This window comes from Podarcis melisellensis (assembly GCF_964234715.1).
Source record: "Podarcis melisellensis genome assembly, chromosome: 1".
Taxonomy (NCBI): Eukaryota; Metazoa; Chordata; class Lepidosauria; order Squamata; family Lacertidae; genus Podarcis; species Podarcis melisellensis.
The window spans coordinates 129371423-129399242 of NC_138528.1; the positions used below are offsets into that span (position 1 = coordinate 129371423).

Consider the following 27820-nt stretch of genomic DNA (forward strand, 5'->3'; position numbering starts at 1 on the left):
GTTCCTCTTCAACCAGACCTTTGGCTGACTAATATTCTACCGCGTTTTAAATGTGTTTGTGGGAAGGGGGTTATAGTTACTGTTTTGCTTTTCTTCTAACTATTCATTTGTGCTTTTATCCTGTATTTTTATCTTGCGAACCACCCTGAGATCTTCAGATGAAGGGCAGTATATAGATTTAATAAAAAATAATAAAAACAGTAATAACTAAAAGGCTGTTGATTTGAGGAAAGTGACTGATTCATTGAAGGCAGGGGATCTGCAATGGCCAATGATTCTGAGCGTTATGAGAGACTGAGAAAGCCAATGAATGAGGTGGGTGCTTGTGTGTGTAAATGGATGGATGTGTGGGGTTGGCTTGGGTCCTATCCAGTTGTGGCACCAGCCCCACCCACCATTGACTTGCATCAATTTCACTTGGTGATCCCATAGTCCTGTCTTTGAACTTGGAAAGGCCCAACAGGAATCGCATTACCATCTGTTATCAGACAGATGATCATTTATTAGTAATACATTTTGGATACTTGCAGAACATTTTATGGGGATCTCTCTCTCTCAGACAGACAGACAGACACAGAGGCAGTCTGATGTATCAGTTAATAAATAGAAGCTCTACTAATTCAACATCGTATTCTATAATTAAAGCGGTTTGGGCAGCGCCAGAAAGTACCGTATTTTTCGCTCTATAGGACACATCCGACCATAGGACGCACCTTGTTTTAGAGGGGGAGAACAAGGAAAAAAAATTCTCCCCCTCTCTGCTCAGCGCCCCTTCAGCGAAGCGGCAGGAGAAATGGAGCCCCTTCCATTACCCCTCCCGCTTCGCTGAAGGGGCGCTGCACAGCTCTCCCTCTTCCTGGCTTCAGCAAAAGGAACCCGAAGCCTTCGGAGCGCAGTGCAAGTTCCTGCTGAGCTCCAAGGCTTCAGGCGGCTATCCCTGAAGCCTGGAGAGCGAGAGCGGTTGGTGCGCACTGACCCCTCTCGCTCTCCAGGCTTCAGTGAAAACAACACGAAGCCTCCGGAGTGTGAAGGGAGCACTCCCTCTGCGCTTTGGAGGCTTCACGTTGCTATCGCTGAAGCCATAGAGTCTGCATTCATTCCATAGGACGCACACACATTTCCCCTTCATTTTTGGAGGGGGGAAAGTGCATCCTATAGAGCGAAAAATACGGTATATCACATATCAAACTGGATCTACAAATATAACAACAACAACATATTACAGTAACATTTTTATGCGTGCATCTGGTATTAGTAATCAAAGCTTCTTATGGGATACATAACACAATACATCTTTGTTTAGCACCTCAAAGACACTGAAGATGCACCAATTTCCTCTTCCCCATCCCTCTTTCTTTTCTTTAGGGTCTATTATCTTTTGGCCCATTATCTTTCCCTAATTTAAAAATGATCACATCATGGAGATTAGATCATTTCTGCTTACATAGACAATGAGCATATGTTCAGCATATTGGCCAACTGTTAGCTTCCTTAAGGCAATTTCTCCACTAGAGTAATTTGGAAGTTTTATATACAGTATACTGTGGGAAAAGTCTTTCTAATTAACATCAAGATTTACGGAAAAATTGGCATGTACTAAGCAGAGACTGAGAAAATATTTTTGTTCGTGGCTTTCCTACGTGCTCTACTTCATGCCATATAAAAACCTCCTTTTGAGAGAAACTATTTAACCCCCTTATGAATTTAATGAAACATATTTAATGAAAACCACAAAAACATATCAAAACAGTTAATTAGCAGCAGTCCTCTTTATTTGCATCTTTATTTGATTTTTTCTTTTTGGCTTTTTCTGTTGAATGCATGCAATTTTTCGTGGGGGGGGGGGGGAATCAAGGTGTTGGTGGATATGTGTGTTTTGAATTCTACACTGAAATCTCAAATTTTAAGTCCAGGAAACCCAAACTCTATGCAACAATGAAATAAACTAAGCCACTTCCTAAGAAAATAATCAGGAAGTGCTCAGATTATTTCAAAGTCAATCTAAATGTGGGTATAAGATGAAATAAGCCCTTTCTAAGAGCCCCCAAATCCCTCCTAACCACCTACTTAAATGTCTTCCAGTTTTGCCCCATTTTTTGCTGCACCAGCAAAATAGACATGTTTCCTGACACCTGCAAAGTGGTCCTCTCAGCTATATCCAACGTGATTTTCAATCATTAGACATCAGTGATCTTTCCTCCAAATCTGTTTCATATGGGAAGGTTCTGGCTAGTGAAATTATTTTATTTGCCATCTCTGTTGGGAAACTTTTCCACAGACCAGTTGCTGCACTGAGAGCTATTTGTGTTATTTATTTAGTCTAATGCAATGCTACTGGATTAGTAAATTAATTGATAATTTGCTAGGTAATTATTATTACTATCATTCATTTTTTAAAAAAATATTGAACTGTTTTGTGTGTTATCTTTATGAATTTGATATATTCATTATATTGCTTTTATAAGTTTAACTGAAATATGTCTTGGTGCAGCTGGCGTTGTTGGGAGCCCTGCTCAGTATGAACTTGTTTATGGAAAGCAGAAGGCAAATATGAAATACAGAAAGACATCTGTGTTTTTGTTCCTTTCCAGTTCCACTTGTAGAGGGAACCTTCTATCAAGCTGCCCCAGAGCAAAATACTGGACTTGCATGGAATGCTTTCATTTTACACAGCTTTCCGAGGTTTAAATTACCATTTTATACTATTTTTGAATCCTGACGAACAGAGAAACTTATCTTAGAAGAATTGATTTAAATAAGAGTTTCTTACGAATAAGGTGTGTCCTTTTTACATTACATTTGTTGAAATGTACTACTCTCTTTATATATATATATATATATATATATATATATATATATATATATGCAGGTTTTGGTGTCCTCGGGTGTCTTCCCGTGTAAAAGTTGGGGTGTCTAGGCGACGTTTCGACGAGGTCTCACTCGTCATCTTCAGGCTGGTGCTTTCGGCTTCTTGTTACTGGAACAGAGCAGGATCTCAGTGTTTGAGTTCCTATAAATACTGTTGAGGGGGTGTGGTGTATAGCCTCCAATGTTCTGGGCAGAGAGGAAGTTCCCAGGCTAGTGTGCCTTTTCTTCTTTTGTTCCTTAATTACTTGAGGGATATCTTGAGTGATTTCTTGAGTGATATCCTGAGTACCACTTAGGTGGGTCATTAGGTGTGGATTAGTTGCTAAAGTCTTTGTGTCTTGACCTCTTGAACTTTGTGAAGAGTTTTTCTGAGAAGATGGCTGTACTGCACTTAGTTGTGCTCTGGCTTGGCTTCGTGTATAGGGGCGAGCTGTGGTTTTGTGGCCTGTGTCAGCCAGATCTGTGTAGGGATTGCAGGGGGGTGCAGCATCCGGAGGTGCCACCATGGTTTGGCTACTGGATGGTGTCTGTAATTTATCTGTGGAGAGGGTCTGGGTTTGGGTCCCCAAAAACCAAGACACAGAAGAAAACAATGGCATGGCCCTCCTTCCTTATATCAAGGGCACTACAGATAAAATTAGCAAAATCCTCCATAAACACAATATCAAAACAGCCTTTTGCACCAACCAAAAAATAGCCAATATCCTCAGAAACCCCAAGGATAAAATCCAGTTGGAAAACCAAGGGGTCTATGAAATACCCTGCAAAGTCTGCCCAGCCACGTACATTGGACAAACAAACAGACGAATAAATGCACGTATCGCAGAACACAAGAATGCCGTCAAAAAAGAAGAAAAAACTTCCTCTCTTTTCCAACACATGAAAGAAACAGGACACGAAATTAATTTTGCAGATTCCAAATTGCTCTTTAACATGGAACATCACCACAAGAGAATAATCATGGAAGCCATCGAGATAGAGAAACACCCTCACAACATGAACAAGCGTGACGACACATCCCGCTTGCCAGACATCTGGAAATTAGCCCTCCCCACAAAAACTGACACCAGATCCAGAGGCACACAGAACGCCATCACCAATCAACCACACCAGACCCAAACCCAGACCCTCTCCACAGATAAATTACAGACACCATCCAGTAGCCAAACCATGGTGGCACCTCCGGATGCTGCACCCCCCTGCAATCCCTACACAGATCTGGCTGACACAGGCCACAAAACCACAGCTCGCCCCTATACACGAAGCCAAGCCAGAGCACAACTAAGTGCAGTACAGCCATCTTCTCAGAAAAACTCTTCACAAAGTTCAAGAGGTCAAGACACAAAGACTTTAGCAACTAATCCACACCTAATGACCCACCTAAGTGGTACTCAGGATATCACTCAAGAAATCACTCAAGATATCCCTCAAGTAATTAAGGAACAAAAGAAGAAAAGGCACACTAGCCTGGGAACTTCCTCTCTGCCCAGAACATTGGAGGCTATACACCACACCCCCTCAACAGTATTTATAGGAACTCAAACACTGAGATCCTGCTCTGTTCCAGTAACAAGAAGCCGAAAGCACCAGCCTGAAGATGACGAGTGAGACCTCGTCGAAACGTCGCCTAGACACCCCAACTTTTACACGGGAAGACACCCGAGGACACCAAAACCTGCATATATATATATATATATATATATAAAATATTTGCTTTCGTAGATTTTCACGGGTACAGGAATGCAGGTTTTGGTGTCCTCGGGTGTCTTCCCGTGTAAAAGTTGGGGTGTCTAGGCGACGTTTCGACGAGGTCTCACTCGTCATCTTCAGGCTGGTGCTTTCGGCTTCTTGTTACTGGAACAGAGCAGGATCTCAGTGTTTGAGTTCCTATAAATACTGTTGAGGGGGTGTGGTGTATAGCCTCCAATGTTCTGGGCAGAGAGGAAGTTCCCAGGCTAGTGTGCCTTTTCTTCTTTTGTTCCTTAATTACTTGAGGGATATCTTGAGTGATTTCTTGAGTGATATCCTGAGTACCACTTAGGTGGGTCATTAGGTGTGGATTAGTTGCTAAAGTCTTTGTGTCTTGACCTCTTGAACTTTGTGAAGAGTTTTTCTGAGAAGATGGCTGTACTGCACTTAGTTGTGCTCTGGCTTGGCTTCGTGTATAGGGGCGAGCTGTGGTTTTGTGGCCTGTGTCAGCCAGATCTGTGTAGGGATTGCAGGGGGGTGCAGCATCCGGAGGTGCCACCATGGTTTGGCTACTGGATGGTGTCTGTAATTTATCTGTGGAGAGGGTCTGGGTTTGGGTCTGGTGTGGTTGATTGGTGATGGCGTTCTGTGTCCAGATCCAGAGGCACACAGAACGCCATCACCAATCAACCACACCAGACCCAAACCCAGACCCTCTCCACAGATAAATTACAGACACCATCCAGTAGCCAAACCATGGTGGCACCTCCGGATGCTGCACCCCCCTGCAATCCCTACACAGATCTGGCTGACACAGGCCACAAAACCACAGCTCGCCCCTATACACGAAGCCAAGCCAGAGCACAACTAAGTGCAGTACAGCCATCTTCTCAGAAAAACTCTTCACAAAGTTCAAGAGGTCAAGACACAAAGACTTTAGCAACTAATCCACACCTAATGACCCACCTAAGTGGTACTCAGGATATCACTCAAGAAATCACTCAAGATATCCCTCAAGTAATTAAGGAACAAAAGAAGAAAAGGCACACTAGCCTGGGAACTTCCTCTCTGCCCAGAACATTGGAGGCTATACACCACACCCCCTCAACAGTATTTATAGGAACTCAAACACTGAGATCCTGCTCTGTTCCAGTAACAAGAAGCCGAAAGCACCAGCCTGAAGATGACGAGTGAGACCTCGTCGAAACGTCGCCTAGACACCCCAACTTTTACACGGGAAGACACCCGAGGACACCAAAACCTGCATTCCTGTACCCGTGAAAATCTACGAAAGCATATATATATATATATATATATATATATATATATATATATATATATATATATATTATTGCTTGCACCCGATGGTATGATACCTGGACAAATGTTTCGCAACTGAAAGTGCTTTATTATAAAAAGGATGGCCTCTATTTGTTGTTGTTTCCTTGAATGCCTTCTGTGATACTGTGAATACTTAACAGAATAATAAGTCGTGAATGAAAATTAACAAAGGAAAATGGATAGTGCGCTTGACGAAATAAGTGGTAGATGGGAAGTCATTACAGATGAAAGAAGAACTTACTGTGATTTGATGTAAAAACTACAGTTTTTATTTTTCTGGACGAATTTCTGTTTGCTACTTTTCTTTCATTTCAATAAAGCATACACGCACACACACACAGAGAGAGAGAGAGAGAGAGAGAGAGAGAGTTCTTATTTCTCCATGGTAAATGACTTATCCTAGTCTGTTCCTATTTTTATTTTTGCCTTCTGATCATGCCTTGCTCCTGCTGCTGTTATCATCATCTGTAAGTTGCTGTTGTTGTCATGATCTGTAAGTTGCTAGCAGGGATCAGCTCTTTCTGCAGGATCTCTTGAAGCTGCATCTCAAAGTAAGTGGCTGAGTGCGCCTTGTCTCTAGTGCATGTGCAGATATGCATGGATAAAACCATGAAGTATCAAAATCTATGAAGCATCTTCTGGCACTTAAAGAGCCATGCTCTTTAATTCCTGGCATTTCACACACGCAAATTGTCAGAAGTTTTTAATATTTGATGTTTTATTGTGTTTTTATGTTTTGCTGGAAGCTGCCCAGAGTGGCTTGGGTAACCCAGTCAGATGAGCAGCATATAAATAATAATTTTTTTAAAAAATATTGTTATTATTAAGTGGTCCATTCACATCATGCTGAGGCTTATCTCCCTTCTTCAACTTGCCGCATTCCCAAAGGCATACTATTTTCAAGGTCTCCTGGCACATCCATAGATTCTGTATATTTCCAAGCTGACCAGCTGTTTCATGGATATGAAAATTGTAAGTGCAGATTATTCTATTTTACTCAAACTGCTTTAGGGGTTGGGTTCAGGCTGGCAGCAGCTCCCAGTAGCTGACATTTATTTGAACATTTAAAGTGGAACTAATGTTTTATGAGCCTGTGGACTGTTGTGAGTTATGTTTTTTTGTTGTAGAAAGCTCTTCATTACAAACTGAATTAACTCTTTATTCTGAGATAAACTACTTGGTGAATTAAACTTGTATTATTGTTTCAAGCAGAAATTGTTCTGGAGAACAGCTAACTCTAGAAATGGAGAAGGAGTAGACAGACAGCAGACATTAGGAATAAAAGTTCACAGGTTTGTGAAAAGCTGTCTCTTTATTTCTGCGCTATGGATAGCTGAGAAACAGGTCCAGTTCACACAGAAGCCTGAGTAAAACTATGACTAAGTGTGCAGGTACTCACAGGAAAAATCACAGACACGTTGCTCCTTTCCTACTTCTGCCATTACATCTGAATCTGGCCTTGTGGTTTGTCTCGCTCCAGACAAACCACATCCAGACAAACCACATCCAAACTTGACATGAGCCAAGAGTGTGACGCGGCAGCTAAAAAAGCCAATGCAATTCTGGGCTGCATCAATAGGAGTATAGCATCTAGATCAGTGTTTCCCAACCTTGTGCCTCCAGCTGTTTTTGGACTACAATTCCCATCATCCCTTGCCACTGGTCTTGCTAGTCAGGGATGATGGGAGTTGTAGTTCAAAAACAGCTGGAGGCACAAGGTTGGGAAACACTGATCTAGATCAAGGGAAGTAATAGTGCCACTGTATTCTAATCTGGTCAGACCTCACCTGGAGTACTGTGTCCAGTTCTGGGCACCACAGTTCAAGAAGGACACTGACAAACTGGAACGTGTCCAGAGGAGGACAACCAAAATGGTCAAAGGCCTGGAAACGATGCCTTATGAGGAACGGCTAAGGGAACTGGGCATGTTTAGCCTGGAGAAGAGGAGATTAAGGGGTGATATGATAGCCATGTTCAAATATATAAAAGAATGTCACATAGAGGAGGGAGAAAGGTTGTTTTCTGCTGCTCCAGAGAAGCGGACACGGAGCAATGGATCCAAAGTACAAGAAAGAAGATTCCACCTAAACATTAGGAAGAGCTTCCTGACAGTAAGAGCTGTTCGACAGTGGAATTTGCTGCCAAGGAGTGTGGTGGAGTCTCCTTCTTTGGAGGTCTTTAAGCAGAGGCTTGACAACCATATGTCAGGAGTGCTCTGATGGTGTTTCCTGCTTGGCAGGGGGTTGGACTCGATGGCCCTTGTGGTCTCTTCCAACTCTATGATTCTATGAATATGCCAACAAAAACTCTTGGCTACATCTCACTGTTGTTTGAAGCAATATAAACCACAAGCTGTTATTTCTGTTGGGAACTTGTAGAAAACAGTGTCTGCATTGGTTCCTAGTTAATTAGTAATTCTGCTTCTAAAAGAGCTATAAACGTTTACTCACCTTTCCTTTTTTGCCTTTTTGGCCTTTCCTCTCTATCTCTCTATCCACAGCTAGCTTTAAATTCTTCAGTTCCTGGCGCATTAGCTCATCAACCTGTTTGGACAGATATATACAGGGAGTCTGGAAAGGCATGCTTTTTATTCCTAAAGTCTCTTTAACCAGAAAGCACAAATCATGTGCTGGAAATAGGTGAACAACATGCACTCTCAAATTTTGGTATATATATTTTTGTTTTTGCTTTGTACTGTAAGATTGGGCGTGTAAAATCTTACAAGATCAGGAGGCAGAAGGGCAGGAGCTGGAAGCCTGCTAATGGCAAAATTAAGCATATTTTTTATCAGATTCGACCAATCCCTTGTGAATTCTTTTCATCTGAGACTTCACATTATCCAGGGTCCATTTCTGGTCTGAAATTAATGGAGTCTCCTGGGCAGTGCAGCTGCTGCCCAGAGGTTCTAGGCTTTATGTTGAGGTGATTAAACACCTCAGATACTACTATGGCATTCATGAGGGGAATGAAGTGATCTCTTCCAATCCTACATTGTGCTGAGGACCCAGGGAAGCATAGCAAAAGAGCTGGTGAGGTTTAGTGGCTAAGGGTGTGAACTGGGAAGTCTACAGTTTCACTCTTACTCTGCAACTACCAGTACTCTGCAGGTGGCCTTAGGCAAGCCACTAAGGCAGCAAGAGTCTCCCGCCCTTAATCCCCATTAGAAATCCAGGGGGAAATCCAGCTTCTGCAAGCAATCCTTGTTGCGCAGATTACCGTATTTTTCGCCCCATAGGACGCACTTTTCCCCCTCCAAAAATGAAGGGGAAATGTGTGTGCGTCATATGGGGCGAATGCAGGCTTTCGCTGAAGCCTGGAGAGCGCGAGGGGTCGGTGTGCAACAACCCCTCTCGCTCTCCAGGCTTCAGGAAGCTATCCGCAAGCCTGGGGGGCCCGCGGGAGTTCCCGCACGGCTCCCTAGGCTTGCGAATAGCAGCCTGCTGCCCGAAGCCTGGGGCACGCAGTGGAGTGCATCACTTCCCCCGCCCCAGCCCCATGCCTGGGGGGAAAATAATTCCCCCCCCCAAAAAAACCTAGGTGCGCCCTATGGGGCGAAAAATACGGTACTGATCTACACATTTAGCAGAATGAGGGCATCAAGGTTCCTGAGGTGGTATAGTCTCTACTTGAGATTAGAGATGGGGGATTATGATTTAAATACTTCACATTCAAAATGAAAACTGGCATATCAAATAGAAAACTTTTATCCCACAACTCTCCCTGCTAATTCTTTTTGATTACATAGGAGAGCATTAAAAATCTGATCCCAACCTGAAAATTTATGGTACAATCTCTTCTGTCACCTAAGAACTCTATTATCTTATTCTCGCCTCATTCTACTGCATGTGTAGATCAGACCTGAGATAATTCATGTAATGTCCTAAAGTGCTATATAAATGCTAAGTAACTACTGTTGCTGGCATTTATTCAAATGTCTCAAAACAACTTTCAATTGTAAAAGAGCCCCCATTTCTAACCAAAGGAACTATCAAAGGACTTTACTTTAGCTACTTCATAGCACAGAGTGACTGGGGAAAGGCAGACCGATGTCAAATCGATTAATATGCCTAACAAGCTTTTACTAGAAATTCTCTTTGGCAACAGCCAGTGTTTGTGGCCTGCTATTGGAAGTTCACCTGTATTCTGATCTCTTCTTCAACTTCTTTCCTCTTTTCCTCCTTGATCAGTTCAGGGTCATATTCCTGTGAGAAGTTCCATCCCTCATCTCTGTTTTGCCAAACATCTATTATCCAAGAGCAAAAAAGAGAGTGGCGTTTTCGCTTTGTTTTATATTTTTTAAAAGTAGCTCTACAGTGATGTTTATATTGCTATTATCTGACAACTGGATAACAGTAACAAGCCCTAGCATCTTTACACCGCACGCTTAGACATCTCTACTCAGGAGTAAGTCCCATGGATTGCAGAAGGACTGCCGCCTTTATCAAGTTTACTGCATGAAATCATATTCTGAAACGGAAAACCAACATTGTCCGTAATGATTAAGTTTCAACTTTTAGTTGCTATTGTATTAGACTGATTTTTACATAGTCCATGGCAAATATAACGTTATAAAATTGCTTAATTTCAGCTGTTCTGTTGTAGGTTTGTGGCTTTTAATGAAACCTACTCATAATTTATATTATTAGTAGTTTTTTTATATAAAAAAGAGCCCTACAACAGAGCAGCTGAAATTAACCACCTTTTTAACTCCTCCATAAAAAGAGGAAAAGAATGACACATCTGTCTTCTTGGTGAAGTAGCATACTAGTGCACAAGGCCTGTTTGAATCTCAGTTCAAAGGAGACTTGGGGCATATTATAGTTATAAATATCATGCATGGAAGATGCTTCTTTGTGGTTTTTTTGTCTTATTATGATGTATATTATAATTTCCCCCATTATGATTTAATTCTGCCCATCCCTGCAAAGCTGTTGGAATAAAATGAGAAAGACTGCTGCTCATTCCCTGTGTGCCTACAAAGAATAGGTTTGAGAATGCTTGTCAATCACCTTGGAGCAAGATTCCAAGAGTGCATGATCAGGTTCCTACCACTGTCCTTGGCCAAGCTTTATACCCAGAATATCACCTCTCCTGATTCTCCCATGTTTCCTCTTCTGTAATGTTCTAAGCTGCACAATGAAGGACTGGCACCAAATGCCAGTATTGCAAGCTGAACACAGGAATCAGCAGGGCTTTGTCCTGGCAAAATATGTTTGGGTATCTGCTTCGTTTCTCCTGAGTCACTGATCTGGATCAGCAAAGGCATTAATCAAACATGGCCATACTGCACTACCCCTCCCCCCCGCAAAGGTTGCCCTGTTTTGTGAAATATGTGACTTAATCAGGTAGGTTGATAGTGTTATGAGTTTTTCCCCGGGGGTAGCGGTGGCGGCGGCTGTATTCCCGAGCCCCCTTCTAATTCCTGGATCCAGAACTGATTTAATTACTGGAATACCCAGGCTAGCTTCCTGGTGAGTTAGGGCTAGGGTTAGGGTTAGGCGCTAGGTATAGGCCAGTTAGGCAACAAAGGAAGTGGCTCTGTGCTGGACGAGAAATGGTGTGTGTGTGTGTGTGTGTGTGTGTGATGTGGGTGAAAACTAGAAGTGAGAAACTGCAGCTGGGAGACAGAGCCATGCCCAGTTTCTGCTGGAATCCAAGGCTGTGGCTATGGAAGAAGCAGAACCCTCGTGGGGTATAAATGCTGTGAACCCCTCAAAAGACCTTCACGTTGTATAAATTTGTAAATACTATACAAGTTGGAGGCTTTGCTCTACAGAAATAACATGTCTACAGAATGGCCACTTTGACCTGTGAGGATTCACTCGGATCCTCACTGCAACTGTTCAGCCACTGTGAGAACAGGAGGCTCTTCCTAGGTTCTTAAAACAAACATTTAGTGAGTTTTTCTCATATGCAACCAAAATGGGTTATGCTGAAAAGCATTAATTTTTAAAAGTTGCTCTTAAGCTTTTAAATAATATGATGGATGCACTGAGATATATAAGCTGAGAAAGCTGGCATGCTGGTTAAAAAGACACTTCCATCAGGGTTATGAGAGTTTGGACTTTAAGCCTGTGGGGAATATGACCATTATATAGATTATTTGATTTTTACAGAGTTTTCTGGGTGGGTCAGCAAGTTTGAAGTGTTATGTTTTCACATGGACATTAGGACCTAGTTATTTGTTATTCATTGATGGACCACACTGGATTTTTAAAGAAAGAACTTATTTATTGTACTTATATGTAACCAGATGAATGATACCATTTCTCTAAGGACAAGGCGAGCAAAGACTTCACTCTACCCCAAAGGAATGGTAAGAAGGTTAAGGTCACAACGTTCACATATTATAACTAGTAAGGTATGTATAGGGTAACCTTTATTCAAATAAAAGTGAAATATGTTCATAGTTGTGACAGTATCTTGCAAAAAATCTGCAAAGTTATCTAGTTTTAGTACTTGTATTTCAGAAGGAATGTAATAAAAACACAAAACACACAGAATATACCAATGCTCCAACATTCCTTTCTCTTCTTCTCTTCCCTTCCCCCCAAAATGTTTATCTGTTTTACAAAAATAATCCTATGGACAGGATTCCTTGTTTTTTAAAATATTGTTATTGTTTTGCCATCACTTTTATTATTTATTATTATTATTTTATGATTATTTGGGGTTTGGGGGTTGCAGGAGAGCCCTTTTGTGGGCTGCTGGACCTCTTGACACCCTAAGCACCCTCTCAGGGCTTTTTGGAGGGTGCGCCTCGCCTTGGCGCTTCCCCGTTTCTCTGCGGGGCTCAAGTCTGTCAGATGATTCAGACTCGCACTCCTTTCCACCATCTGCAGAAACTGGAAGGCCAAAAGATAGGACACTATAAAATGAAAATTTATCACAGTTGGAACACCTCTTAGCTGTTATAGACTCTAGAAGTCTGGGATAGCTCAGTCGGTAGAGCATGAGACTCTTAATCTTGGGGTTGTGGGTTTGAGCCCCACTTTTGGCAAAAGATTCCTGCATTACAGGGAGTTGGACTAGATGACACTTGTGGTCCCTTCTAACTCTACAATTCTATGATTCTATGATTCCGTTTTTTCTGTTCCTCCAGAGATAATGTGATAACCAAGATTTATGGCTTGACTGTTATTAATCACCACATAATTATCTTTGTCAATGGAGTGTTGACAAGAGACGTCTAATCCACCATGATTCCTCCCCAGAAGTCCAATTCACAAAACAGTTCTTCAAGACACTAACATTATGGAATTAGTAAGCCAGTTAACGGGACGCAGGTGGCGCTGTGGGTTAAAGCCTCAGCGCCTAGGACTTGCCGATCGAAAGGTTGGCGGTTTGAATCCCTGCGGCGGGGTGCGCTCCCGCTGCTCGGTCCCAGCGCCTGCCAACCTAGCAGTTCGAAAGCACCTCCGGGTGCAAGTAGATAAATAGGGACCGCTTACCAGCGGGAAGGTAAACGGCGTTTCCGTGTGCGGCTCTGGCTCGCCAGAGCAGCGATGTCACGCTGGCCACGTGACCCGGAAGTGTCTCCGGACAGCGCTGGCCCCTGGCCTCTTAAGTGAGATGGGCGCAGAACCCCAGAGTCTGTCAAGACTGGCCCGTACGGGCAGGGGTACCTTTACCTTTACCTTTAAGCCAGTTAACACAAAAAATGCTAAAAATTCTTTGTCTCAGTCAGTACACAAAACTTTTGACCATAATTCAACAGTTTCACACAGCTATGAATTACTTCTGCTAAAAACTTAATTATCACAATCTTTATTGCATTTCATTTCCTTCTAACCTCACTTTTTACAACCCCCATCTGTATATATCTCTGTGTGTGTACACTCCCACACCCACACTAACTTAGGATAACACTTCAAGTATCACACACCATCTGTATTAAACAGTAAAAGCTTGGGGACATTAGTGTATTTCCACATGTAATCATCCCAAGCAGGAAAATTAAGCTAGAGGCAAATTCACCAGCTGCCTTCCTTTGTTCCACCAAACAATTTTCCAGCTCCCAGCATAGTCTTATAGAAACTGTGACTCATAACAAAGCCAAATGCAGCCCTCCAGCCCTACCCTGGCCTTTCAGCTTCTTGACAACCTGCTCTTTTCTCCAGCCCAAGAAATGCAGGTTTATGACGCTTCTGGTGGGCTGCCTGATATTTGGGTTGGTAGATCACAAGTTGTGCTGGCCTCCTCTAATATATGTACGGTTTTTATAACAATGGAGTGGGAGTTCCTATACTGGCAACTTCTTGAAATATGCACACATCTGTTTTCAGTTAGGTCTCAAGAAATTAACACTACCCTCCTCTTGCCACCGTGTCTACGTGACAAATGGAATTGTTTGATGAAGAAATCCACCATCCCATATCCTGTTAAGCTGCTCTGAAATCCCCAGATGCATATTTAGAACATATATATATATATATATATATATATATATATTCCCCCCTCATTTGTATTTCTGGAGTCTTGATTACATATTATGGTAAACAAGCCCTATGGTAAAGAACCCACATAAATTTATCTCATTAGGCATGTCTTAAAGCTTGAATGTTCAACCTACATTTTCATTTGTTGAATTAGGCACATGCTAAATGGTTTTGTGCTGTCATGATTGTGCCCAGCAATGGAGTATACTCTGGATCCACAGACTTGCCTGAATAAAGGTAAAGGTAAAGGTACCCCTGCGCGTATGGGCCAGTCGTGACCGACTCTGGGGTTGCGCGCCCATCTCGCTTAAGAGGCCGGGGGCCAGTGCTGTCCGGAGACACTTCCGGGTCACGTGGCCAGCGTGACGAAGCTGCTCTGGCGAGCTAGCACCAGCGCAGCGCACGGAAACGCCGTTTACCTTCCCGCTATAAAGCGGTACCTATTCATCTACTTGCACTTAAGGGTGCTTTCGAACTGCTAGGTGGGCAGGAGCTGGGACCGAACGACGGGAGCTCACCCCGCTGCGGGGATTCGAACCGCCGACCATACAATCTATCGGCAAGTCCTAGGCGCTGAGGTTCTATCCACAGCGCTACCCTGAATGCCTGAATATCATGCATTAAATTTTACAGTCAACATTTACACTAACTATGCTTTCTCTACTTGCCTTTGTATTTGTTGTTTCCTGCTTCCATCACCGGGAGAAAATTACTAGGTGACATTTTCCAACCTTCTTCTTCTTCCTTAATTTACAAAATAAAACCTTGACCTCAATAACTTAGAAACACAAACAATTAAAAGTTGATGTTACAAAACAGGTAAAATCAATAGTGGATGGTATCAGTGGTCCCCATACAACAAGATTCCACTCCCTTTCATCAGGGCATCAGGGCTCCAATTTCACTCTCATGGTGGCTGAAATGGGAGCACTGATGTCCAGAAGACATCCTTGTTGTCTAATATTTCATGAAGTGATAAGTTTTCTTTTCCCAACCTAATCAGTATTGTTCTTCATCGGTTTCTGGAAACTGTGGTTGAGTGGATGGGGTTAACAAAGCTAGAGGTGCTGTTGTTTTGGAGTCCCTATGATCTGGTAAAAAGAATTAGGGGCTCAAAAGAATAGAAGAAGAGCCTGTTGGGTCAGGCCAATGGCCGATCCAGCCCACCATCTTGTTCTCACAGTGCCCATGGGAGGGAAGCTTGCAAGCAGAACAGCACTTTTTCAACCTGCCATTCCCAACAAAAGATATTCAGACTCTTACTGCCTCTGACAGATTCAGTTCAGTTTGATTTACTGTGTTTAGTGAGCAGCCATTACATGCAGTAAAAATAATCATAACAAGAATACTGCTAATAATAGTGGTTTATATTTCTACTTCCCGATCTTGAAAGGGTAAACCATTTCCCATTTTCCCTTTAAGTTTTATTACACAAATTTGTAAAGCCTTGGCAAAAAAATTGGATGTTCCAAAGTACATATACCTCTCTACATCAGACAACAAAAAACAGATCTTTGCAAGAGACGCCCTTCCCTTCTGCGATCTTAACAATGGGTGAATGTAGTTGTTTCTAAGGTCATCATAAAAAGGGTATTCAAGGAGAACATGAGTTATGTCTTCTATTGACATAGAGTTGCAGCCACAAACTCTATCCTTCTTAGAAATTCCTTTATGTCGGCCTGTCCAATCTGCTAACGGAAGGACATTTAGTCTTGCCTGCAGGAAGGCTACACTCATTTTAACATTTGGCCAATCCACCAGATATCTTTGTAGGGATGGATACAATGGAATAAAAAAAGCATACAATTTGTTAGACTGACAGATCTTGATCTCAGCAGTTTGTGATTGCATCTCGGGGTCTCTAAGCCTTTGGAGTATTAATTATTTAACTGTCTCAAAAACCTGCGTCACAAGAAAGGAGGCAGAGAGTCCCAACCTCCTGGCAGCAAATTGAATTTTACATGAGTTTGGGGTCATGTCTTCTAAAGGTGTAACGAGGGATTTTGATACCTGCTTTAAAATAGCTTTTAACCCAAAAAGCAAGCCTAGTCTAAGGGGTTTGGCTTTATTGGGCATTACACCCAGTTCTGCACAGAGTAGTGCTATTTTTGTAAAGGTAGGGACTGGCAGGAATCTGCACAAAAAAATGTTTTGCACTCTCTCCAGTGAATCTAAATTGGTTGTGGCGCTCCATATAACAACTTTGGCAACACCCTGGTCCTATAAAGTTCAAAACTGCACCCAGTTACCCCCTTTTGTACGGTGGAATTGTAGTAGTCCGTTTAAAGTTCTATCAGCTATTAAGAGTACTTGACTGGACCTGTGCAAACCACCTGCCTGTCCACTGAAAGACCACACTGAGATTAAATGAGAATACTTGCTGCGGTGTATTTCCTTCAAGCGACCAATTGTAAGTTTGGGTGTATGAAATCAGGATTGCCTCATCTGTGTAAAGGAGGACAGTAGAGGTGAAACTTGGCTCACATAGCTACCAGCCATTGGTGGCTTTGTGATCTGTCTTATGTCACCCAAGTCGGTGGGGATCACTGCTTCTTTTGAGAGCAAATCCCACAGTTTAACTAGGCACTGTGTGAAGTACTATCTTTTGTCCTAAATCTTTCAACATTCAGCATCACTAGGTGCCCCTGGATTCTCTAGGAAATGAGATTTTACCACCCTGTAAAGTCTTCTCTTAACACTCAATGTTAATGATCACAAATAGTAAAAAAAAAAAAGGGGGGGAAACCCCACACACTGTGTGCTGTTTGCTCTAATGATAACGAAGTGGTATATAAATCTGGTTAAATAAAAAAAGAATAAATACACATAGGGGCTACCCTTACAATTTAAAGGGTGGATAATCAGGGTTCTAGATTGTGCTGGAAGCCCCCACATGTGAAACAAGGTCTCCACAGCAAACATTAGGCCTCAACATAGTGACAGCTGGAGGAGTGATATAGCTCTGGGCGTGGAGCTAAACTTGCAAACCCCTTTCCTTATGCTTGGCTTCTTTATATCAGTAAGAGCTGTCACTTGGGGAAGAGGAGAAACGGAGAAAGAGAGGTGGGGGAGAGAGAAACATAGATAGCTTCCCTCCTCAATTCTTCCCCTGTGCTTATATATGGCAATGTAAAGCACTCAGGTTTGAATCCGACAGCCTGCTCTGGTCCTAAGGTTTTTAGGAACTATTTAACACAGTAGAGGAAAGTTTTAGGAGGGTGGGAAACAAAGAAAGGGTCCTCTGAGAGTCCACATGGCTCATATTCCAGGCTGGCTGGAAGCCTAAGCAGAAGCTTATTGTGGGTCTCAAAGTGTACACATAGTTCTCATCCAGATTCTACCCAACATTAATTGAATCAACAAAATTTGATAACAGTTGTGCATTAGCATTTCTTGCCTGCTCTTTCTTCTTTGGTTTCGGCTCTTTTTCTTTCCCTTGCTTTTTCTTTTTCCCTTTTTCTTTCTTTTCTTTTTTCCCCTTTTTCTTTTTCTTCTTTTTGAGTTCTTCTTCTTCTTTAGCAATTATTTCAGCAGCCACCTGGCAGAATGAAGAAAGGAGTCGAAACAAAACAACTAGCTTCATTCCAGCTATCAAACCAACAAATCTAACAAACATTTATAACATAGTTAACCCTTGCAACTTTATGTTATTTTGAATGAATATTTTCTTGCTAAATGATATAGGGTTCAGCCACAAAGATCAGTCCACCCTGAACAAAAATGAATCAATGCTATTATTTTACTCACAATCAAAACATAACATTTCATGTAGCCACTCCTTGAAAGAAGGAACCTTTAGCAATCAATGTTCTTGCTACCACTATCAGATTTGTTATCAGTCTCCTGTTTTCTGATTCGTGTTTCTTACTTTGCTGTTTTTAAAAATACTTTTTCATTTTTTGTCTATAGTTAAAAAGATTACTTTAGAGATATTGGCACAGAATAACTGTAACATGAAAACTAGCCAGTAGTGGTCCAAAACATCTGGTTGGGGAAGGCTGCAGCAGCCCATTGCTCAGCAGGTACTCTTAACCTGGCCTGGGTAGAAAAGACAGGCATGTGCCTCACCTTGCAGGAAGACCCATAGGCTTAAAAGGGAGTGGGAAGCAGTGCTTTCCACCAACAGTAATCAGGAGTCGGCACAAGGCAGATCAGGATCTACTGATAGATCTCTGGCTGATCAAATCAAATTGATGATGTGATTAGCCACCCCTACATGCAATGAAGTAAATTATACTGCTGATATTTAAATAGGTTGGGACGCGGGCGGGGCTATGGGTTAAACCACAGAGCCTAAGACTTGCCAATCAGAAGGTCGGCGGTTCGAATCCCCGCGATGGGGTGAGCTCCCATTGCTCGGTCCCTGCTCCTGCCAACCTAGCCGTTCGAAAGCATATCAAAGTGCATGTAGATAAATAAGTACCACTCCAGCGGGAAGGTAAACAGCATTTCAGTGCGCTGCTCTGGTTTGCCAGAAGCAGCTTAGTCATGCTGGCCACATGACCCGGAAGCTGTACGCCTGCTCCCTTGGCCAATAAAGCGGGATGAGTGCCGCTACCCCAGAGTCGGTCATGACTGGACCTAATGGTCAGGGGTCCCTTTACCTTTATTTAAAAAGCTTGGGGAAGAGGGCAAGCAGAACTGAATTTTCCTGTGGAAGGGCTGTGAGCTCTGTTTAATGCTGGTACTCAAAATCAACTTCTAGGCTCAGAATTTTTAGTTCCAAGTGCCTATCTTTTGCAGCTGGCCCCACTTGGTGGATCTGGGGTTCTAGTAAAAAACCAAGTAGATTCCTTCCCACCTGGAGTCTTTTGCCTGGAGAAGCAGATAATAGTCCAAGCTGCACATGGTGCCAAAGAAGGATAGAACTTTCTTTATGTATGCTACAGCAGCAGCAAGAATACTCATCGCAAAGCATTGGAAAACACAAGATTTACCCACCTTGGAAGAATGGCAGACGCAAGTAATCGACTATATGGAAATGGCTGAAATGACTGGCAGAATCTGAGATCAGGGAGAAGAGTTGGTGGAAGAAGATTGGAGGAAATTTAAAATTTACTTACAGAAGCATTGTAAAATGTATGAATGCTGATGACATTGAAATAATATGAAGGGGTTCTGGTGACAAGAGAAATTTGAGAGGTAAAATATTTAAGGGTAAAGTAGCAGGATTTGAATTTGCTGAATTAATTGTTAAATTGGGATACAAAAAAGGGAGGCGTGAGGAAGTCAGGAAAATAAGTTAATCAAAGATGAATAATCAGAAAAGAGTGATCTGTGTTTTTTCTTATTCCATTTTTGTGTGTTGATTGATTTTTCTTTTTCCCTTGTTAGGTTAAATGTTTATATTTTATGTTTTGTGAAACTCTGTATTGTTGTGTCTTATATTCTTTTTTGTGCTTTTATTGTTTTTGGTTTGATTGTTCCCGCTTTTATCGCTAAATTTAATAAAATATTATTAAAAAACAACAACAAGCTGCACATGGGAGTCTCCAGGGTGACATATCATCCGTCACCAATTCACCAGAGTGGCTTGTCTATCTCACCCCCCCCACCCGTAACATGGAAATGATGACACTTATAGTTATTTCAGAGGAAAAATAAAAAGACAAGAGCGTAAGAAGAGCCTGCTGGATCAGGCCAAAGGCCCATCTAGTCCAGCATCCTGTTCTCACAATGGCCAGCCAGAAGCCTATGGGGAAACCTTTAAGCAGGATCCAAGCGCAAGATCCCCCTCCACTATGAAACGACCCCCGTCTCTTCCCCCCACCCCACATTTCCCGGCAGTTCTCATGACCCCTCTAGCCCATTTTGTAGCCCATGGACTCCCACCCATTTTAAGGATTACAGAATAACATGCGTGAAGCACTTGGATATAAATGCTAACTATTGTTATGTAAAGTAGGCAAAGAGCTGTAAATATTTGAGTAAGCATATGAGGAGGGAAACAGAGGCATGGAAGGAACTGGGAGGAAGAACAAGAAGAAGAAGAAGTGTCAAGGGTTGAAATGGTGCAGTGGCCAGGATCCCAGGGTCTTATTCAATGGGAGAAGTGGACAAATTAGAAGGTCACAGCAGCTGAGTGAGGTTCATTTCTACAGTTGTATCTCCTAAATATCTTCAACTCTGAGTGTCCCTATATATGTAACAAATTCCAAAACGCTGACACTATATAATCTTGTGGCTCTTTTGAGATTAATAGATTTATTATGACATGGGCTTCTGTAGGCTAGTCTTTACCAAAGAAACAGTAACTTCTGGAACACTGTCATGGGGCAATGTTAACACAGTACAGTGGTACCTCGGGTTAAATACTTAATTCGTTCTGGAGGTCCGTACTTAACCTGAAACTGTTCTTAACCTGAAGCACCACTTTAGCTAATGGGGCTTCCTGCTGCCGCCATGCCGCTGGAGCACGATTTTTGTTCTCATCCTGAAGCAAAGTTCTTAACCTGAAGCACTATTTCTGGGTTAGCGGAGTCTGTAACCTGAAGCATATGTGTAATGGTTATATGAAGTTGCTCGTGCGTAAGTTGCCGCCACTCCTGGCTAGGTAGCCTGGTTAAACCTTTCCTGGCTGGACAGCCCTTCACTTCGTGGCTGTTCAGTCGCTAGCAGAATCCGTCAGTGGGCGTTTCTTGAACTTCTTCCAGCAAAGAAGTTCTTTGACGCCAAGTCTCCGCCTACTTTCCCTGCGCGGAAGCCTTCTGCGCAGGGCGAGTGTGGGTAGCGGAGGACCTGTGCTCTCCCCGCTGGTCTCCAGCGAAGAGTCCTGGAGCCCTCTCTCCGATTCCCCCATCCGCCCCCCTTTATCCCTGGTGTTACGCTGATTTCCTTCCCCAACTGCTGAGTCCCCTCTCTCCCTGCTTGGCCCTTCTCCGGCATCGCTTGGGAGCCCTGCCTCCACTTCTGGCTCCGATGTCAGTTCCCTGACAGTATGTAACCTGAGGTACCACTGTATGTAGTTACATGCTGAAGAAGAAGTGTGGCCAGTAGCATAAACCAGGGATAGTCAATGTGGTGCCCCCAGAGAGCCCCAGCCTTCAGTCCATGCTCAAGGCTGATGGGAGCTTTGAGTGCAGCAACATCTGGAAGGCACCATGCTGCCTACCCCAACGAAGATTTGCATGCCTGGCGTTCTGTGGGTATAGAAATACTTTAGGCTGGTTTTCGCATTGCTTTCCAGACATGGGATGGGATGAGGAATGGCTCCTGGAATGTGGCAGAAATTGTTAATACATGTGTGGAACCTTCATGTGACTTGACTGGCAGATCTCATTAAAGGACTCTGCAGAGGAACCGTTTGGCATCTAGAAATTGTAACCAGTGCCTCAGAATCAAATTCTCTAATGCAGAAGTCACGTAACAGGGTTTTTTTTAAAGAGAATATGAGTTAGGAAGGGGGATAAAAAGCCCTAGTGCAACTGTGTTCAGACCTCTGAGTTCCAGATGAGATTTTAATATCCTTTTTGGCTGCACCTGTGGATCCAACCCAGTAAGATCAAATTAGGTACTATAAATCTGGGTCTACCATACATTGTTTCAAAAAGGGAATAAATAATAATCCTTTTTTAACCTTATGTCTGAAACAAATGCTACCTCCTCTGGAGTTTTTTCAGCAAAAAGAACAGCTGAACCGCCTTGTTCTTCGTCAGGGTAGTCCGGAAATCTTCCTGTCATGTGCCTGTGTGAAATAAAAGGCTTCATTTCAAAAACAGCACAAAGCCACATGTTGTTTTAAGGTATTAATTCAAAAGGGTTAGATAATTATATATGGTTAATCAGCAAAATGTTGTTCCTACTCAAAAGCAGTTTGATGTGGGCAGGTGAAGCAAATAACTAGAGATGAAGTGTGATGTGGTAGAGACAGCTATATATTCGCAAGCCGGGTTCTCTTCAGCTCTATTCCAATGTATGCAATGCAGATGGGTTGCTCCCATCTTAAAGGGTTCTTGCGATCACTCTCTTGCAACTGCCCTAAACATCATTTACATTAAGTTTTTTTTTATTTTAAAAAAATATTTATTAGGTTTTTTAAAAAAAGAAAAGTACATAACCACCACAGAAGTAAAAAAAAATGTAAAAGGAAATAAAGCATAATCAAAAGTAACACATAGAACAGATCAAAACACTAAAATATAAAATACAGTAAAGAAAAATTCCACCCAACCAAATACAAAAACATAATAACTCCAACTTTTTTTATCATACTTAATTAACTTCCTTTCTTGACTTCCTCACGCCTCCCTTTTTTGTGTTCCTCTTTACCCAATCAGATACAGCAAATCCTTACCCTCTTTCAGATCTCATTTCTAATTATTAAGTTCATTCTATTATGTCACCAATCTTTTCTCCTCGTACTTAATCACCTTTATAATATTATTTACTTTCGACATAATATCACTTTAATCTTTCCTCCTTTTCTATTGCATTTTGCATACTTTTTAAGCTATATCACTAATGCCTTATTATTTCCAAATCCAACATTATTTTAACATTCATAAACTTTGCAGTGTTTCTGCAGATAGTCTTTAAACTTCTTCCAGTCCTCTTCCACTGATTCTTCTCCCAGGTCTCGGATTCTGCCAGTCATTTCTGCCAACTCCACATAGTCCATCACTTGCATCTGCCATTCTTCCAAGGTGGGCAAATCTTGTGTCTACATTAAGTCTTACTCTGTTAAGCACCATGCATTTCATCCTATATTCTAAATTACTGAGGCAAAACTGTAAGAATGAGATGTTGGACCACATTTTTATGTTAGTTAGCTTCCTGAAATTGCATTCATACATTGTTCCATCTAATTCAGAAATTCTCTGACAAACTAAGTGCCCATACAGTACCTTTCAGTAATTGTTTGTTGACATGTGGAAAATGAAACCCTGCGTTTCATTCTTCTGAAGTCATTCCCTTGGTTCTGCAAAGTTCTCCTTGTTCATAAAAATTAAGTGTTGGACAAGGGGCAGAATCAGCTTAACGTGAAATATCTCATCCAATAATGGACATCCCTCTTTCCCTTATTTCCAACTTTTAGTAGAGTAAATCCCACAGCTGAGCAGTAAATGGCTCTTTCTTTCCTTCCCAGATTTTTTTTAACATGATGGGGGAAATGGTTTTTACATACAGAATTATTTCTAACGAAGAACAAATATAAGGTACAGATCCAATTTTGTATTTAACTTAAATATTAAAAGTCATGCCAGATTATTCCTTTTTTATTTTTTTTTACTGCCTTTCAATGCATGCATTTGAAAAATGGCACTTGGCACTAGAACTGAAGTACAGATGATTTGGCTTGCTTCATATTTAGGCCACATTAGAGAGAAATGTGTTGTTAAAAACAAGCATAACTAATGACTCACTGCAGCCCTTGATTGCCCCCAAGTCAATTCTTTAGCAGTTTCAGCTGTTCCCATTATTAATCTGCCATGTCCTCTGTGGGGAAAGATGGTCCAGCATGAGGCACTGGTTTCAGGCTCTGTACATCTGCGCTATGCTCCATTGCACTGTGCCTCAACATTATGCAATTAGTCAAATTTTAAACATATGTACACCAGCTGAATCTCTGCAGTGGCAAAGGCTAACATGCTGTTCTTGACTACATCCTGACCTTGTTCCAAAGAGCTAGGTGCAGATGAAAAAGAACTTCAATGCAGAGAGAAGGCTGAATTACCTTTTGTAAATCAATAATGTAGGGCACAAGGAAGCCCTCTTCCTTTTTGGAACAAGAGTAATGTTGAGGTTCGGGAAACTGAGGAGAAGAGGAACATGGCGCTGACCTCCCACTGTGAACTGTATGTGTTGTGTGCCAGTGCCAAGCACAAGCAAGCTCAAGGCAGAGGGCTTAACTGGCCACAGTGCCTGCTGGATCCTGCCCAATGTTGGGGCATCAACTGGATTATCCTGTTCTTCAAAATGCAGTAATAAAAATTATTTGCAGTAATAAAAATTATTTGCAGTAATAAAAATTATTAAATGTATATTTAATATCTGGGGTTGTTTTAAGGCTGTGATTGTAATTTATTGCAGTTATGACTGCTTTTTAGATTTTGCTAGGCCAACCTATTCATGGTTTAACTCAGGACAGTTATATCCAATAAAAAGGCTCCATTTCAGAGGGCCAAAGAAACTTCTCATATTTCCATGGTTCGCACACATACACCCTATGATGCTCATTTACTATCTTAGTGTTAAAGGGAAAATTTGGGAACCATTACTCTCCAAAAGGTTCCACCTTAAAAGGAGTTTTGACCTGCTCCGTCTCTGACCTGGGCCGGTTCACCCCTCCTTGGGCAACCTGGCGCGCCTTGGCTCCCCAGGGCTCACCATATTGATGACGAACTTAGTGCGGACACTCGATCGGCATAGCCCACAGCAGCCCCGAACTCCTGAGCTCAAGCGATCCGCCAGACTCAGCCTCCAGGAGTAGCTGGATTACAGGCACGCGCCACCGCGCCCGGCTCTTAAAAGGAGTTTTGTACAACATTACCCAGTATAGATAATGCCAGGGACACTGACCCACAATTTCCTCTGGTCTGCAGGAGTCCTGGCACTGCTTAGCCATACCCCCAGAATAGCACATAAGAGACAGTGATCATTAGGGTTTAAATGTTCGGAGAAGCCAGAATTGTTCCAAAGGCAGTAGATTCAATACTGACTTTCTGAAATAATTCCTTATGTTCAAATAAGCAATAATCCGAATATCTTTTAGTCATAGTTCTAGCTCACTTTTATGTTGGGGTGTAGCAGATTACCGTAACTGAAAGAATTCAAAGTAAGCACTTTCTCCCTCTTTGGGTGGCATCCAATCCAATTCAGGCATGATTGATTTCGGGTCTTTCATTTTAATGGGTCTACTTATATATAACTTAGTTGGATACAATCCTTTCATTATTTTACTCCTATGACTACTTTGACACATAAGACCTACTGTATTCCTTGGAACTCACCTGTAAGCAAACACGTTTACAATTATACTGTAGGTCTCAAAAGAATTGAATTTGTAACAACATTCAAGTATTTTTTTGAAAATCTACGCCAAAGAAAAGTGAGTAGTATAACAAAGAACGATGTCACAGTTAATTAAAGCAAATGAACAAAAAATATTCTCATTATAAATAATAGTATTATGATGAACTTAAATTATTTGAAGAGTACTTCAGCTACAAAGAGCTTTCCCAGTTTTTAAAAAATACCCAGCACTGAATTGCAAGGAAGTCTCTAATCATACACTTTAGTCTCCAATTAGAGCATAGTTCTGAAACTCTTTCTGGTGCCTGGCAGACTTTGAAGAGAAAGAATGCTTCTAAAATTAGATTGGTATGTCCCTTTCGTCATTGCAGCCACCTTACAATGGAAACACGCATGAAACTTGGTTGTGGCAAACATCTCAGGTTCAATCAAGTTGTGAGGTGGCACAAGTCTGGCAATTCTAAAGCTGTATTGCTCCCATAACCTCTGATCCAATAAACGTATGGACCTCTACAGAGTGTGGCTTGCAGAATGCAGAAAACCCAAGTATGTACATATTGACTTGCAGACAGGCAGACCTAATTACCTTAATTGCCAGTACAACTGGAGGGCATTGGGAATACTTTTCACAGCCTTGACTCAAGGTAGCCAGAGGGCACCTTGGCTGTGAGGCCTGGAAGAGAAGACCTGCTCCCTGCCTTGCTAGCCTTTGCCCACCTGACAGACTCCAGCTACAAAAGCTAAAGTGCTGAACAGACTCTTGGGCTGGGGTGCTGTTTAGGGGCTTTTGTTGGGGTGGGGTTGTTGCTGTTATTTTATATTAATTTATGGATCTTTATTTTTATGATGTACATGGAAATTGTTTGATTTGATTGTGTACTTTTTGATGTTTTATTTGTGGTTTATGACTATTTTTGTTATGTTTGAAATTATGAGGGTTTTTCCTGTTGTAAGCTACTTGAGCATGGTTTGAACTATGGAAAGGTGGCATACAAGTAAAACTATGTATATATGTCCTTATGAAAGAGTACGGCTTGTATTCATCCCTTTTTTTGTTACTGCAAGATGACCAGTTTTAGTCAGTAATGTTCATTCCCTTTTTTGAAGTTATTGTAATTTTTTTTTATTCTGTATGCTTTTATAACTGTAAGTCACTTGCAAGCATTTAACATAGTGAGTCACAAATAAAGGCAATACATAAAAATAATTAAAATATGATTATTTGTAATAATAATAATAATACAGGTAAAACAACTTAATTTACTCGCCCTTCCACCTCTTTGTCCAATAGGAAGGTGCTGCTTAAGTACCACCCCTGGTGATCCCTGGACTAAAAAGAGGGAACCCAAGCAAGACTCAATCCTGGGTGTTTGGCTGCAGCGCATGTTGAACTGAACTCTAAAAATTGTATGTAGTAGCAGAAGGATCTCTTTGTGGAAGGCGGGTGTAAAAAAACGGTTCTGAAAATTCAACATTGGTTTTATTTATTATTAATTTATTAAAAGTGTATCTTGCCTTTCTGTGTGGATGCCCAATATGGCTAACAATAAAATACACAGTAAAAGGTGCAACAGCGTGCAACTCTCGGAAAAGCTGGAAATCCCTTGAATTGTTACAAAGTACTCTCAGTTCACACATTATATTTTGACATCCAGGATGTTTCATGAATACAATTATAAAGTCAATGTGAATATGGCAAACAGAGGTTTGTAAATACTTGCATTATATAAATATATGTCAGGGAGCTGTGATTACCTGTGATTTTTCATGGCTGCATTCATATACGTTTCCCCAATGTTTCCCTAACATTAATTTCCCATTATATTTGAGCTTTCGCATGAACACTAAACCTGCACTATATTTTGCTATATTTACAAAGTAGCATTTAAATAATGTGAAAGCTCAAATATACTGCTGAAATTAACAATCATGGAAACATAATAAAAACCCAACGATTGTGTGCAAGCAGCCTTGGTGGCTAAAGCTGCCATCTTAACCTCACTTACCTGGGAGGAATTCCCACGGAACTAAATGAGACTTATTTCTGAGAAGACATGGTTAGGACCCGTGCTTTCTTTCTGGAGTACTGGCACCTTTTTCCCTAGAAGAAAAGCACTTCTTGGGGTTGCAGCCTAAGCCAGGTTTTCTGCCACACAAAGTCTGAAATAGCTAAGGCCAGCCTCTGCAAGGTTCAGTGCGCAGAAATAGATGCTTCTTGAAGCGTTTACAGTATGTGTCAGAGGGACAAAATTGGGGTGGAGGGAAGGAATATTTGACAGCAAGGAGTGGGGAGGGAGGAAAGTATTAAATAGCAGTTGAGGGCAAATAAGATGGAGCTATAAAATATTTCAAATAATGGGAGGCAACAGAGTTCCCCATGAATGTCTGGCTCTGCCACAAGCATATATAAAAAATATTTCAAAACACATTCTTTTATAAATTGAAAAGCACAGTGAGATAGAATAACAGAGACTCTTTTGGGTAAAGATATGAGGAATGCTGTGTGTAAGATG

At 41.7% G+C, this 27820-nt stretch overlaps 1 protein-coding gene across 1 annotated transcript in view; it reads right to left on the reverse strand.

The window, feature by feature from the left end:
* Nucleotides 1–27820, reverse strand: part of DRC11 (dynein regulatory complex subunit 11) — an 87121-nt gene that overhangs the window by 23079 nt on the left and 36222 nt on the right. The window contains exons 7-11 of the mRNA XM_081916736.1: nucleotides 21936–22020; nucleotides 17734–17874; nucleotides 15005–15080; nucleotides 10035–10141; nucleotides 8349–8441 (exon numbers count right to left, since the gene is read on the reverse strand). Coding sequence (XP_081772862.1) covers nucleotides 8349–8441; nucleotides 10035–10141; nucleotides 15005–15080; nucleotides 17734–17874; nucleotides 21936–22020 — 502 coding nt within the window. The remainder of the gene's footprint in view (nucleotides 1–8348; nucleotides 8442–10034; nucleotides 10142–15004; nucleotides 15081–17733; nucleotides 17875–21935; nucleotides 22021–27820) is intronic.